Raw genomic sequence first — 15,849 nt, forward strand, 5'->3', positions numbered from 1 at the left:
TGTTTTTCAGTTTTGCTAAACGCACAAGTGCACTTTTTATCGTCGCTTTTTGGTTACGTAATAACTGGCCGAACGGACTTATGACGTACGTGAGTGTAAAGAGGTGTCCCAATTCGTAGGGCTGACGTTTCAAGCCCTACTCCTTATTGCTTTGTTTGAAGGGCCAAGGCGTGGGGGAAGAAAAATAGAAATGGGATGCGGCCGGTGGTGCACAAGTAATGGCTCCATTTACATGGGACACCCATGGTACTTCTAGTGTTAATCGTGATATCGTTTAGCTGGCGCTGGCGCATGGACACAGGCCTCTGTCCTTCCCCACGAAGAAAAAGCCCGACCCAGTGGCAGAGGAAGCAGGGCGGATTAAACCCGCCTTCAACAAGGAATGGATGTAGTCCTTCATGGCTTGTCTCTCGGGACCAGAGATCGAATAGAGCCGTCCCCTGGGAATGAGGTTGATGGCGCAATAATTGCGTCGGTTAGAACAGGGGTCCCCAACCTTTTTTGCACCACGGACCGGCGTTCTGAGAAATTTTGCAACCCATCAAAAATTGCAACGATGCGGTTCTGCGCATGCGCATAACGTTAAACATAATGCAAATTTTGCATAAAGCAAAATGCGCAAATGCAGCGATTCCAAAGTAAACACTACAAACTTTCTTGAAAGAAAGGAATATTAACTTACATTTGATCATGGAAGGACTTGTAGAAAAGTTCTCCACAGATACATCCTGCCATGTTAGCTGCACACCGCTCTCACCATTAACGACTTCGCCTTGTCGTTAAGCATTAAGAAGCCCGCTTCACAAAGATACAATGTTGGAAATTATAGCAAAGTGCTCTCGTAGCGATGTCCGGATATTCCAGAATGACTTTAATCCAGAACCTCGGTAGAGTTGTTGTCTCAAATGTACGTTTAAAGGTCGCCAACTCGCCGTCATTTACGATCTCTACAAGTTGATCCTCCTGCTGCACAGACATGCTCCAATCACTCGGTTTATTCACAAACGGGTCACAAATCCTCTCCTTCGCAGTTCGTATGTCTTCGAGGTTGTAGGCTCGTCAGGTGCCCTTTTCGCAGAAAAATATCTCCAAAGACGTCTGTTTTCCAGTCATCTTTGCTTGTGTGGGGCTAATTATTTCCGGGAACAAATGTGCTGCGCCCGCGGCCTAGTAATACGTTATTATCGAGGACAAGCGCACATAGATATATTATATACACAAACAAGATGTACTGCTAGTGGTCCAATCAATGGATTTCTATGACGACATCCTAATCTATCCCATAGTATTATATCTAGAGTAGACAGGGATATTGATGTGTTTAACAGGGGCACAGGGTTAATTCGGCCAGAATGCGGTCGTTATTAAATTATTATTTCTGTGCGGCCCGGTAGCAAATGCGCCACGGACCGGTACCGGTCCGCGGCCCGGCAGATGGGGACCCCTGGGTTAGAAGGTAAGTACATGGCACTGGTCCTGCAGAAGACCTGGCTTCGGTGGTGGTAACAAGCGGAGACCGCGCTCAGGTTGATCTCCAGTCCTGAGGTGGCAGAAAGAGACATTTTATAACATCAACCTTCTTATCCCCCATATTACACACCTCCCCACATTTCCTTGCACAATCACTACCCCTTTCCACAATTGTTCCAATGCTGCATTCAATATTCTGTGTTTGCACAACCAGGAGAACCCAAGCACCTCAGTCTGAGTTGATGCTGAGAACAGGTGAAAACTCAGGCTCTGTGTGTCCTTGTTTCACCACACCCACTGATTCGGTAGTATGGGTTATCGTGAATAGTCTGATGCCGTCATTGGAACTGGCCACCAGAGGTCGCCCGAGAGGCACGGCCAGCAGTCCCAAAAGTTTACATCCCTCCCCAAGGCATCAGGCTTTCATCTCCTCCTGATTCTATAAGTGTGTGGGTCCTAGCCTTGTGCGTTACCTGGATAGGGGTGATTGAGCGTGGTGTACTCACCGAAGTACGTTGTGGTTCTTTGGGTCCGTCACAGCAATAGGGACAGGCTGCCACCTGGTGTCATTAGGCCCCGCAGTAGTAGCCATTTCCCTCCAGTTGGCGGTGCTTGCGCTCCTCTCTGGAGTGACCGGTCCGCCCTAGCTACATGGGCTCGGCGTCTACTGGTTGCGGTGGGGTATGATGCAAAGAATGGTGGTGCCCCTCGGAACGTTCAGAAGCCCGGGGTGGAGGCCTCTCAGTACGGTTTGGTTGGTCCCTCCGATGCTCCTGCAGCCGATGGCCTGTCCAAATGGCTAAGGCAAGGAGGGAATCAAGGTCATCGGGTAGATCGAGGGGAACGTGTCGCTTCCGGATGGGAACGGAAAGTCCGTTCAGGAAGGTGTCGAGAGCGCCGTGTGCCCCCATCCGTTTCCTGCAGCCAGGGTACGGAAGTGGGTAGCGTACTCGCTGACGAAGCGGTTGCCTTGCAGCAGATTTCCCAGTTTCCGTGCTCGCTTCCGTTCGGTGCAGACGGGGTTTGAATGTCCTGATTACGGCTTCTCTGAAAGCGGTGAACGAGTAACAAATTGGGGAGTCGTGCTCCCACTCAGTCATCGCCCAAGCCCGGTCAGTCATATGAGTGACCGTGTACGCGATCTTCGCTCGGTCCGAGCTGAACTTGCCCGGAGAACAGTCAAAATGTAGCATATAGTCAGTAATTACCATCTGACTGGTACCAGCTTCTCCAGAGAAACCTCCGGTGGCGCCAACCGAGGACATCCCCCAGAGTGACTGGAAAAAGCTGGTGAGGGGGCAGCAGGTGCCTCAGGAGGCGAAGTGACGGGCTGAAGTCCACCCGCCAGGTTGGTCAGTTGAGCTGTGAGCTGGATCATGGCCGGAAAACAACCGAAATGCAAAAACTGCTTTTGGCGCAGTTATGCATATATAACACACAATCAAACACAACATGTTTTACACATGCATTAGGCCACTGCATTACACTGAAACAATTCAATTTTATTTGTATAGATACACTGCCAATGGGTTTCCTCATTGACTTGTTCTCCCCACTGTAGTACTGTGCTTTCTTTGCACAAAATCTGGATCCCACACAAACCTTTTAGCCTGTTTTCTAAACTTCAGACCACCTGTAACAGACATGGGTTTAACATGAGACGTGCTTCGAGTGCCACGTTTATTTTGCCACTGCCAAAAACAAATGCACTTAAAAGAACATTTATTTATCGAGCTGTTTCATGCTGGAATTTACTGCCTCCTAAAATGCTTACAACAAGCAATCACATTTCTTTTAAAACAAGTCCTAAAAATCTATAATTTGTAAGGAAGTGATGCTTATTTAGCCCTTGTAAATATATGTAGTTGTTTTATTTGATTTTTTTCCACACTGTAGAAATGTAAACCTGCTTTATGCTATTAATTGTTTTGTATATATTGTAAAATTACTGTGAATGGACCCCAGGAAGAATAGTCTCTACTTTGGTAGAGACTAGTGGGGATCCTTAAATAAAGAAATATTAGTTCCTGTTAAAATTCTTGCTGCTGCGTTCTGGACTAGCTCAAGCTAGCTGACACAAGGCAGAAATGAGAAACTGATTTTCATTCAAAATAGTATTTTTTCAATACCTTGCAAACTTCCATTTAAAGCTCCATCTCATTTCCTCAAATCTAAATGCAAACCTTCAATTTTAACTATTTAAGAACATAGAATGTACATTACATATGAAAAGGACCGCTCGGATGTGTGTGGAAGCAATCGATATATTATGCAATTTTTTTTAATCCCGCGCCATGAAAATGAGTCACATCCGGCCAGAGTCTGGATTGAGGAAGAAGGCGAATGTGACGTCAGCAGTAGAGATCATCTTCACTATACAGCCATTACTATAGTGTGCAGAAGGAATGTGGATTCAGCTGATTTTGCGGATTAATTTGTTTATTTTTCGCATCACATCAGTCCAATGTGGCTTTTGTTGCTGCACCAGGGAGAAGCGTGTGAGCCTTTTTGGGTTTCAAACAGATGCTGTTCACCGCGAAGAATGGGCAAAACAAGTCCGACAATCGAGGGACCATTGACGGATGAGGAAGTGACTGTGTGTGACGATGCTCCCTGTCCACCGAAAAGGCGTAAGTGGCCGCCTTCCTCGGCCGACCACCGGCGGCTTGTTGGACACCACGGTCGCGAGCCGATGAGCGCCCGTGCTCGGACAGCCACGTGCTCTCGTCTGCGGCTCTCGATTGTGTAGAGCAGTGGTCTCAAACCGGTCCTCAAAGGGCCGCAGTGGGTACTGGATTTCATTCCAACCAAACGAGAACAATCCCTTTTCACCAATCTGGTGTCTAACAAGTGTAATCAGTTAATTGCAGTCAGGTGCTGCTTACTTTAGCAGAAACCTCATTGGTTGAACTGTCTGTTTTGGATCTGTTGGAACAAAGACCAGGACCCACTGCGGCCCTTTGTGGAATCGGTTTGAGACCCCTGGTGTAGAGACTTCCGCCTCTCCCGGCTCTCTTTGTGGGCCCGCCGAGAGAGCACTATCCTCGGCTTGGGCAGCCACATACTCCAATGCTGCCGTTTTTGACCACCCCAGCTGCGTCCCCCGCGATGAGCACTCCTGCCGGGGCCGCAAAATACCGTTCGGGAGGTTTAAGAAGTCGGCCATTTTGACCATAATGCAGTAATTTAGCCCTGTCATACTGAATAAATGCATTTTTAATATTTCATTTTCCATTTAGCACCATTATTTGTCATGACCATCCATTATATTTAGCAATTGGGAGAAGATGTATCTATCAGGGGAAATTGAGTATATACAAAGAATATCCTGTAAGAATATTGGAGTAGAGAGAAAAAACAATGATGACATTTAACAATATGCGCTAGTCATCAGCCTTTTGTTTGTTGTCGTTCAGAATCTTCCTCCTCTTCCAAATACGACTATGGCTGTATGCCACCTGCTTCCTCTGGATCGACAATATCACATGAAAGATCCACACTTTAACCAGAATTGCTGAAAAACACTTCCTCCTCTATTGGGCTGAATTCTAAAATCACAACTACGCCGACATCATCACCCAGATGGTAGCGCCAGATTGCTCTAATAATAGGTGGGGCTAAACTGCAGATTAAAAGACTCACTTCTCGTCATCTGCAATTAGCCAAAATGTTGTATATAGACGAATCGTCTCAAAATATGATTTTCCTTCAATAATAATGCTATATAAGATTTTTTTTTTTTTAATGGTGTCACAGGCACTTTAAGGCAAAACACTCCCACTTTTGTCCACCTGCGCCGCTAAAACCGACCAAAACTGTTCCTTAGTGTTGCTTTAACATGGGGTTTTGACAGTTGGCATTATATTTTCAGGATCAAAGCATCGTTCCGCCCCATTACTGTCCCGAATCTTTCTCCCCTGTGTGGACATGACATTTGGGCCACAATAATGGGCTCACTTGGTACTTGGTATTTAAAATTGGCCTACATGGCACAAAACGTGATTTTAACATATGTGGATGTCTGGTTTAGTTTTAAGAAAACATTATGTCATTAATCATTCATTTGAATATTTTATGAAGAAAAAATTAAAAATGGATAAAATGCTTATTAAAAACAAAATGAAATTGAATAAACACAGTGTTAGGCCCGCAATAACTAAAGTCGCTTTATTCAATTATAATTTTATGGTATTTAATTCATTTCCTGCCATTAACAACGATAGACATCCAATTCATTGGGACCGGAAGGTTTGGCAGTGAATGCTCATGTTTTAGTACCACTGACGGCTCATTCCGTTTTGACTGAGGGTTGGCAGCGTTCATTTGTTCCTTGGCAAAACAGTTTGGTTATCTTGGGCCATCAATGGCAGCCATGAGTGCCCTATAAAGCTTGGTATAAAGCTTAATTAAAGGGTATGTCATGCCCTGGGAAAATGTTAATATTCCATCATTTATCCATAAACGCATGCCTTTTGTATTCATATCATGCCACTTCGTGGAATTACACACAAGAAAATGAGAGAAATTTGGCTCGATTGTCAAGCTAAAACGACCGGCGCCCGAGATCTGGCAGATTGTGTGCGGGACGTCACGACAAGTGAAGAGAGTGCCACCGGCCACTAGGGGGGCAGCGCCTGTCTGCATCATTATGATTCCTTCTAGTGAGGGGAGAATTAGGGGTGTTTCGAGCTGTTTATGCTGATGCATTGTGTTCATCCTGCACATATTCCAGGTTCCCTCATGAAGAAACACCCCTCGTTGTCAATAAAAGAGAATTCAGAATTGACAGTGAGGGGTGTTTCTTCAACAAGAAAAAGGCTCAGTGCTTTAATACTGAATGGCGGCGATGATGCCAGACAATTTTGTTTCTAGTTTCAGCGACGAATCCGACGTAGAAGGACGTAACGAATGTTCATCTAATGGTGACGAGGAGAGTTACGAAGCTTTAATCGGTGTTTTAGGTTACCAATTTGAGCCCAAACGAACGCCGATGCAGCGTAATGAAAGGGTCACTGAGGGGAGCAATGACACTGATGAAACATCGGCAGCAGATCATGTGGGAAACACCAATGATTTGTTTTGCATTTCTTTTTGTGAAGCTGATACACCATGACTGCAAAATAAAGGAATGCATTGAATAATTATCATTTATTGTGCTATCATAGCTTTTCGCTCTGCCAACAGACACAAATATGAATGGGATCAGAGGATTTGTTCTATATATTTTACGAACGATAATTTATACATGTGCCCAGTCCTGTATCCAATGCGTGACATTTTTTTATTATAAAAGAGTACTCACTCTGGCCATTTCGAGCTTGGCTGCTCCCCTCCTTTGCTTAGCCTTAGCCTCCTTTGCCAGTCATCGTCCTCTTTCTTGATATCTCGGGACATTTAGGTGGCTGCGCGTGTATGGTCGGCACCGCATCTCCTTTGAGCAGTAATCTTTTAGCAAAATCCGATTTCACTTGTCCATAGTTCGAGAAGCTTTCAGGTGGAAAATGCGCACCACAGAAAAGCGTGCCGGAGGCTGTGTCTAGAAAATTAGCCCTCTTTGCACGGACGAACTTTACCCATTGTCTGCGTAGTCCAGCTTTTTTTTTCGCGTTCGGGAACTCATGGATACTATATTCCGATAAATAACTATTTGTACACCACATAGCACAGCAGTTTTGAACCATTTTTGTGATGTTTTCGTCAAACAAACTCCAACGCTACTCTCTCGTCGTTAAAAAACAATGGCACCTGGCTCCGCCTCGACTGTCAATCACTTGTCGTGACGTCCCCGCCCCATTCGGCTGTTTCCGGAACACTTTCGGGAATGTTCGTCATTTTCGATCTATTTTCGATAATTGCTCATTAATGTAATTGATTTTTTTGTTAACTTTATCAATATTTGTTATCTTGGCACATAACGGTTCTATTGATGTCTCACACCCCCTTTGCCGCTACATACCCTTTAAGCTTGGATAGGGTCCAGCTCACCTGCGTACCCAATGACAACGTGACTTCAGTAGCCAAAAACTTGCCTTACAGGCCTGTCTTTATTTACATTTATAGCAACGAACTGTTTGAACCCTTTGTACTTAAGTGCATATATAGTATACTTAAACATGATCACATTATCAACATGTTTATAGTAAGGTATGTGCTCTACGTGTCAGGGCATCTTGCAATTGACTTTAAATGACATCAGTTAACAAGGCTACTAAAAAATACTTGTATGTGCAAAACAGACCGCATCATCTCTTAAATTCTGAGGACACGGTAATCCTGAGTTTAACTGTCAATAAAGTTTTAAGAGGCCAAAGAGCATTTCAAAGAATGATGGTGTAATCACATTTCAAAACTGACTCTTATACGCACATGCTCTGAACACTGACCCCATAAACTGTAACAATGGTTAATTTTTTCCACACCATTTTCCTTCCCACTACTATTTGGCAGTTGCTAGCAACCCATAAAGAACGTTGTGGGCCGGACAATTTGGCCACCATCATCTTATTGGATAACATTTTCAGTCCAATCTTAAAAGACTATGAATTGCCGGCTGCAGAGGGCTCACATTCAATACGCTGTGGCGGTGAGGGATAATTGACTTCATTTTCAATATGTCTATATTCAAGGAACCCGCCAGACTTACTGCCTGCCCATCTGAGGCCACGTTATGCTCTGGTATGGACTGCCTCGCTCCCACAACTGACTTTAATGCAACGCTGAGTTTAGTGTTGAGCACCGTGCTCACTGTCATGCTGGCTATGGTCATGTTTTCCATGGGCTGCACCGTGGATGCTAAAAAGCTTTGTGGGCACCTGAGGAGACCCTGGGGCATTGTCATCGGTTTCCTCTGCCAATTTGGCATTATGCCTTTTACTGCCTTTGCTTTGTCCATTGCCTTCAATGTGTTGCCTGTTCAGGCCATTGTCATCATCATCATGGGGTGCTGTCCTGGAGGCTCTGGTTCCAATATCATCTGCTACTGGCTAGATGGAGATATGGACCTAAGGTGGGAGGCTCTCTGGTTGGTTTGATCATTTGAGCAAGTTAACGGTTTGTTGGCAGAAATCATCTTTATCACCTTGATTTACATTACTTACTAGACATTAGCATACAAACATAGACTAATACAGTTGTACATGTTATTGGGCCAGAAAGAAGCCCTTTTGTGCTTCACTTTGCCCTGTAGGAACTATCCGCGGTTCCGAGAACCTTTTGGGGGATGATGACATCATTTTGCGAGTTGGGACATCTAGGAACCAGGAACTCGAGTTCCAAGAACTATTTTAGTTCCTACTTTGAGGTAGGGACTTTCAGTGGGGCCGTAGGAACTCTATCATGTAGGTGTTCGGTGATTCGTTGAAATCAGCCCATCCATACGCACGTCTTGAGGAGCCGCCATATATCTAAGGGGAAAAAAATACCTTGTACTAAATCAGTGTGCTCTTCCAGTCTCATCGTTAGATGCTGAATTTGCTCGCTGATGGAAACTATTCTGTTCCAACAAGCATAAGTTACCGCTGTGTCCTCAACGGTCTCCATTTTGTTGTTTTCCGTTCAGCTTAGTTTTTGTGGTTTTATTTTACCAGAGGTGTGTGTGTCGAGAAAATAATCACAGCAGTTAGTATCAGGCGCAGTACCCATGTGCGAACAAGACTGCCTTGCGAAGGATAGTTCCTGTAACTACTGGAGCGGCCTATAGTTACAGGAACTAAATAATGAGGTTCCTACAGTCTGAAAGCGGCTGTAGTCCCTCAAAAGGTTCTCAGAACTGCAGATAGTTCCTACAGTGCGAAAGCGGCTAAAATGTCACCCGAGAAGCATGTAACAATGTACTGTATTTATCATCAGTATCAGTATGACTGCCTGTTCCTCCATTCTGGCTTTGGGAATGATGCCTCTGTGTCTTCTCATATACACCTCCATCTGGACTTCTGCAGACACCATCCAAATCCCTTATGACAGTATTGGTAAATAAATACTTTGTGTCGATCGATATCTAAGCACGTTATCGATTTTTCATTTGAAAGATTTCCTCAATGAGCTCATTAGGATTTCCTTAACTTGTTTATGCTATGTTCGGCCTGTCTTATATTTTGGTCCCACAGAAACTGAGAGAATTCAAAATTCAGATCATTTGGCTTTAAACAGGTATCACCCTTGTGGCCCTCCTTGTCCCAATCACTGTGGGAATGTATGTTAAACGCAAATGGCCTCACATGGCTAAAAAGATCCTCAAGGTAGGAATTGACTTTGACAATCTAACCAAAATAAAGCTGCAAACTCTATTCTATTCTACTCTAATACTATTTATTGTACTTTTTTTTTTTTTTTATGTCCTGTCCAGGTTGGGTCTATTACAGGATTTGGTCTCATTATCATCATTGCAGTGGTGGGTGGAATTCTTTACCAGTCTTCCTGGACCATTGCTCCCTCTCTTTGGATCATTGGAACCATTTACCCTTTTATTGGTTTTGGACTGGGATTCCTTATGGCCCGCTTTGTGGGTCAACCATGGTACAGGTAAGGTGACGGTACATAATCGGCTTTCAAATCAACTGCTGTACTATATTTTTCTAAATTTAATGATTTTTTTTTTGTCTTTGGTTTGCTTTAGCTCATCTGTTATACCAGTAGTGCTTTTAATTCCCGCCCCCTACTCCACAGGTGTCGAACAATTGCTTTAGAGACTGGTTTTCAGAACTCCCAGTTGTGTAGCACCATTGTCCAGCTGTCCTTCAACCCAGCTGAACTGGAGGTCATGTTTGCATTCCCTCTTATCTACAGCATCTTTCAGCTGGTGGTGGCTGTCATGTTTGTGGGAGGTGAGCGACAAGCGATGACCAGTTTGCGATGCTCTCCTATGTTTTCTTAGGCTATGTGTACACCAGGACGGTTATAAAAGATTTTTCACACATTTCATTATACCTAGCCACACAGTCATTTTAGACGCCGTTCACTGCTGCAAGCTAAGCCCATATTTCCACAGAGTCAGTGCTGTTTCACCAGGGGACAACCGCCCGCCAGTGGGGGAAAAATGAATACCTACTGAATGCAGGCTTTGAAACAGATCCGTTCAAGTTGATGTTACATGTTAAAATGTTTGATTTCACCATGAAAATTAACTTGTCTCCGGCCCAGTACATATCTTGAATTTGGTCTTTATAGCAACATAATTGCTTCACAATAACTGACCTTTTGCAAAAGCTCTGCACATTTACGTCTTCCTTGGGGGGGCGTAACAGAAAATAATTGAGAAGCACTGCCTTAAGAGAACACGTCTGTATGCTTGTTTATTTTGGAGACATTTAGCTGGGAGTGACGCTTCTTAATCCAGTGGAATCAAGTTGTATTTTCTGGCTTTGGGAAGGGAAAGAATCATATTCATACTAATATACTCCTGAGGTACCCCCTGTCCAATTTAGATATTCCATAGGTGGACCTCGTCACCACTTTAGACATCCACAGAATGTTGAGCCTTTTCATTCTCTTCTATAAAGTTTTCTGGTAGGTGACAATGTCAAAACCACCTAATCAATTAATTAGACAATGAGGAATCTGAGAGTTTGTCAGACATGTTGGACAACTGTTTTTTAGAATGTATGATTGGTCGGTGGTTGTTTAGGAGGCGAAGTTTGCGAAAGGTCAATTGTACATTGGATTAATTTTATTGTACCACAATCATCCAAGCAATCCTTATTCAAAACCCATGATTTTCTGGGCCACATCTCCCCATCTGAGACAGACTACCGAGCTTTCCTATCTTTTCAAAAACAATGAAAACTAGAGCTATCTGGATTGATAATCTCGCGTAAATTAGACATTCTGCACATTTACAATATGAATGAGCTGTAAACAACGTAATCAGTCAACAGCTAGAATGCACATCGTGTCAGACATATTTCACATGAAGCCAACTACAGTGGTACCTCTACTTATGAAATTAATTGGTTCTGGAAGTAGTTTCTTAATTTGAAAATTCTGCAAGTAGAGAGGCGTTTTCCATGTAAATGCTGTAATCCGTGCCAAGTCCCCCCCAAAATTCAGACATAAATATGTTATAATGCATAAAAATGCATCATAACATGTAACAAAGACATGTTACAATTAGATTATTGCACAATAAACATAAAATCTGAGTTGTTCATCATATAAAAACCACAGAATAGAGGAAGAAAATTTAATACACATACAGTTAATACACTCATGTAAAGCTGTCGGAACATGAGGGGCAAATGAAGAGGATGCTGGGATGCACATACAGTAGTGGTCCCTCTTAGCCAGTGTTGTCATAGATTACTTGAAAAAGTAATTTAATTACTGATTACGCCTTAAAAAGTAATCTAGTTACTTTACTGATTACTATATTATAAAAGTAACTAAGTTATTTTAAGAGTAATTTGTCAGTTACTTTTTACCAATCTTTCTCCCTTTGCGGCCTCATCATGAAAATGACAACAGAAAAATGTCATCGCGTGCAATTTAATTATTTTACATAAGGCTTAATATTCGAGTTAGCGGGGGTTTAATTAGTTGAAAGAGTTGATTTCAATCACCATTGACTCACGCTAGCTTAGCCACTCTTGTAATTCCCTCTCGAGTCGAAATGACGAACCAAGCTGTTTCTCTTTTACGGGCTTTAATCACAGAGCCCTGAAAGTAACAAATATCTGACAAACTGCACAGAATTTGTTCAAATCAACTCCAACTACTAATTAAACCCTGGCTAACTCAAAGATATACCTAATGTCAAAAATTCTGAACTTCCCCTTTAAAACAAAGACCATTAATTAAAGCCATTAAAATGTTGTCTTTAAATGTTTTAAAGAAATAAAACAAACAACAAAAATGGACGAAATGAACATGAATCCTTCAAAGTTTTTTAAAATGGGTCCAAATTATTTTTCGAACAGATCATGTGACTATAGCACCTTAGAGACGATCGTTTGCTTTGCTTAGCCAAAACTACAGCTGAGGAGGCAAGATGGATATTTAGAATTTCTTTAAACCTAAGCTTTCAAAAGCTTCAAAAACAACTTAGCTTGAACCGAGGATTGAGCATGAGCACTATCAAAAAGTACTGGCTGTCTCGTTACCTATTGCCTTTGTTTCGAGTTCTGCCACGTTGTGCTGTAATTCCAAGTGGTGCTTGAATTGGATGCTTTTAGGGTCGACAGTCTTTTTGAGGCGGCGCAAAGTTCGCAACGCACGGAGATATTTTTGTCATCTGTACTGGACAAAAATGTGAAGTAATGGCTGGTGTTTCCAGTGAGCAAATGCAGCGGTTTGTAGTATATCTCCTGCCTGCTGACGAGGTAGCAAGGCTATGTTGTTTTGGCCGCAAACTCCCAGCGCTCACAGCTCACATAGCATGGTAATACATGTGACCCGTTTTTTTTTCCATCTCCAATTAGAAAATGTGTCATGTAATGTCACTCCCATGACTATAGTATTCTTCTTTCTATATACAGTATATTATGAGGCAATAAGAAAATAGTAACACACGGGCATCAAGGAAAGTAACTTTAATCAGATTACTGATTTAGAAAAATGAATGCGTTAAATTGCTCGTTACTGAAAGAAAGTAATCGGATTACAGTAATGCGTTACTTACTGACAACACTGCTCTTAGCCAATTGGATGCCAGTAATGCTAGACAATAGCCAATGGCAGACTCTGGGAGCTGCGAGTACCAGCCATACTGTATTTTTTGCTTTTTGTATCCTGAAATTTCTTTCTGAACAAGAGGCGATATTTTCCCATTGAGGCGTGTATTAACATGAAGATTCTGTATGTAGAGACGTTCTTAAGTCGAAGTACCACTTTATAAAATCATTTCAAGTACATTTCTGCTTGTTTTTACATCAGTTGTTTTTACATCAATGCATAACTGTATTTGTCATTATTGAAATTGTGAATTCTGTGGAGTGTCAGATTTGAATTTGAATGATTTCTAAAATAATCACGAGCGTGTCAATTCACTTCCCGGTAACCAGCTGACATGGATGAACTTGTGCCCAGCCGGGCCACTGCATTTGATCGTCTAACAAGTACACATTGTGCAGTAGTGATTATGTGGTAACTCAAAGTATAGTTGGTAAACAGCGGTGACAGCAGTGTATATTGAAAAGACGTGAATATGATGAATCGTTCAAATTTCTTGCTTTTTACTCCACAGGATATCAAGCCTACAAAAAGTCATGTGGTCTGGGATCAGCTGATTCAGACAGCGAATCGCCATCCTTGGAAGATGGCTGTACAGAACAAGGAAAAGAGAAGCGTCAACACATGGAAAATAGTGCCTTTGAATTGAATGAGGATTATATGAACAAATGCAAGGCTGATCACTCTGAAAAGAATACTCATCTTTGAGACTGGGCTATGCTGACTTTGAACAGAACGACCTCCACAGGCAAGGCAATCCTGCTGCTGAAAGGCCCTAACTTTGATATACTCTACACTGCAGGCTCGTGTCCAACTGTTTGACTACATTTGAAATTATTGAGAGAACTTCTGAACCAAATGAATGGTGAATATTCGTTTATTTGTGGAGGGATCATTTGTCACACTCAGAAGAAGCTTGCTAGTGGTGTGGTCGTGTGCTCATTATGTATCTAAGCAGTCAAAAAACACACAGTTCATTACAGCATTTTTCATGCTTCAAATATACTTTGCGTTTTTAGTTGTTTGACTTAATTTATACCTTATATTTGATAATAAATTGAGATCTGACTCCAGGTGTACAAAAGACTCATGTGTTATTTGTGTTTTGGACAGGCAAACTGGGCCGCCGCGTTTTGGGTCCTCTCTTATGTGCCTGCATGTGTGCAAGTTAATTTAGAGTGCCAAGAAGAGAGAAAGTTTCAGTTGTTCGCCAGTAGTTTCGGGTTGCGTTGTTATAGAAATGTCCTGAAAGAGTGGTCAAGTCCTGTGTGCTAATATAAATAATAATGTAATATAAACTCATAGACATGATAGGTGAGGTGAGTGCGGCAGTGAGTCCCTTGTATTGTCTAGCACAGGGTTCACCAAATCTGGACCTCGATGCCATCTATCCTGTCGTTTTTTTCTACGTTTCTCTCCCCTAACACAACTGAATCAAATGATTATGTCATCAGCAACCTCTCCGGAAGCCTGATAATGATGCTGATTATTTGATTCAGATGTGTTGGAGGAGGAATACATGGAAAACACGACAGGAAAAGTGGCTCCGAGGTCCGGATTTAGTGAACCCTGGTCTAGCCTTTATTCTTGTTGTTGGTGATACAAGTTAGCTTCGCGCGCTAAGCTAATTAGCCAATTGCTAACAAGTCATTTCAGTGTCTAATGCGAGTTGTTAATATATTAGCCTTGCTATCATTGCTGTGCTGTAGTTTGCTTCATTTTCTTCTTTATGCAGAAAACCACACACACACACTAAGTCACGTCCACTAACCTATACGTATGTAAAGCTTAGTTGCCTGCTACACCATATTCAGTGTTGTCACAGATTCCTTGAAAAAGTAATTTAATTACTGATTACGCTTCAAAAAAGTAATCTAGTTACTTTACGGATTACTTCATGATCAAAGTAACTAAGTTACTTTAAAAGTAATCTATCAGTTACTTTTTAACCATTTTTCTCCCTTTGCCGCCTAAACATAAGAATGACAACAGAAAAATGTCAACACATGTAATTGACTTTCCGATGATTGAATTTAAAGGGGAATATCTGAATTTCGCACTAGCTTAGCCACTCCGGAGCTCTGAAACTAACAAATATCAGACAAACTGCTTGGAATTTATTGAAATCAACTCCACCGACTAATTAAACCCCTCTAACTCTAAGATTAAGCCTAATGTCAAAACTTCTGAATTTCGGGTTATGGTTAACAGCATGTCAGTGCCAATGTAAAACAATGCAAACTGACGGCACAATAATCAACAACACACAAGTGGATTGTACAGTGCAATAAACACAAAGGTGGTGGCGAGCGCGGAGGCGCGTGCACCCGTGCACATTAACAACCCAGAAGTACTCCTCTCAACACACACGCGGTCAATTTGGCCACAAAATGTGGCGGCAACTAAGCACTTTACACTCAGTCGGACTTACAACACATCCCACAGATGCTAAACGAACACATCACCTCACGGCATAAATGTGCAACACGCATATGATGTAAACAAAGCTTGTCAACATGGAGCGATGACTGCCCGTCGTTGCTACGGCAAAGCTACGAAACGGCCGCGCATGTAGGGGGTCCAACCTTTTGCTGATAGCTTCCAGAATGAAGGAAAATTACTCACCTTCATTCATGGATATCCACAGATAAACATTCTCTCGCAACGTCTCAACACTTGGCGCGAATGTCCACCCGCCTCAGTCCCACAACAAGTGAC

General features: G+C 42.5%; 1 protein-coding gene across 1 annotated transcript; it reads left to right on the forward strand.

The window, feature by feature from the left end:
• Nucleotides 1-1,489: 1,489 nt before the first annotated feature.
• Nucleotides 1,490-14,199, forward strand: LOC130911323 (ileal sodium/bile acid cotransporter-like). The gene is made up of 6 exons (XM_057829204.1): nt 1,490-8,476; nt 9,319-9,437; nt 9,619-9,707; nt 9,815-9,990; nt 10,135-10,292; nt 13,646-14,199. Exons 1-6 carry the CDS (start codon nt 8,082-8,084, stop codon nt 13,837-13,839), a joined length of 1,131 nt encoding a protein of 376 aa, XP_057685187.1. The 5' UTR covers nt 1,490-8,081; the 3' UTR covers nt 13,840-14,199.
• The last annotated feature ends 1,650 nt before the right edge of the window (nt 14,200-15,849 follow it).

The sequence above is a fragment of the Corythoichthys intestinalis genome, unplaced genomic scaffold, assembly GCF_030265065.1.
Source record: "Corythoichthys intestinalis isolate RoL2023-P3 unplaced genomic scaffold, ASM3026506v1 HiC_scaffold_27, whole genome shotgun sequence".
In the NCBI taxonomy this organism is placed as follows: domain Eukaryota; kingdom Metazoa; phylum Chordata; class Actinopteri; order Syngnathiformes; family Syngnathidae; genus Corythoichthys; species Corythoichthys intestinalis.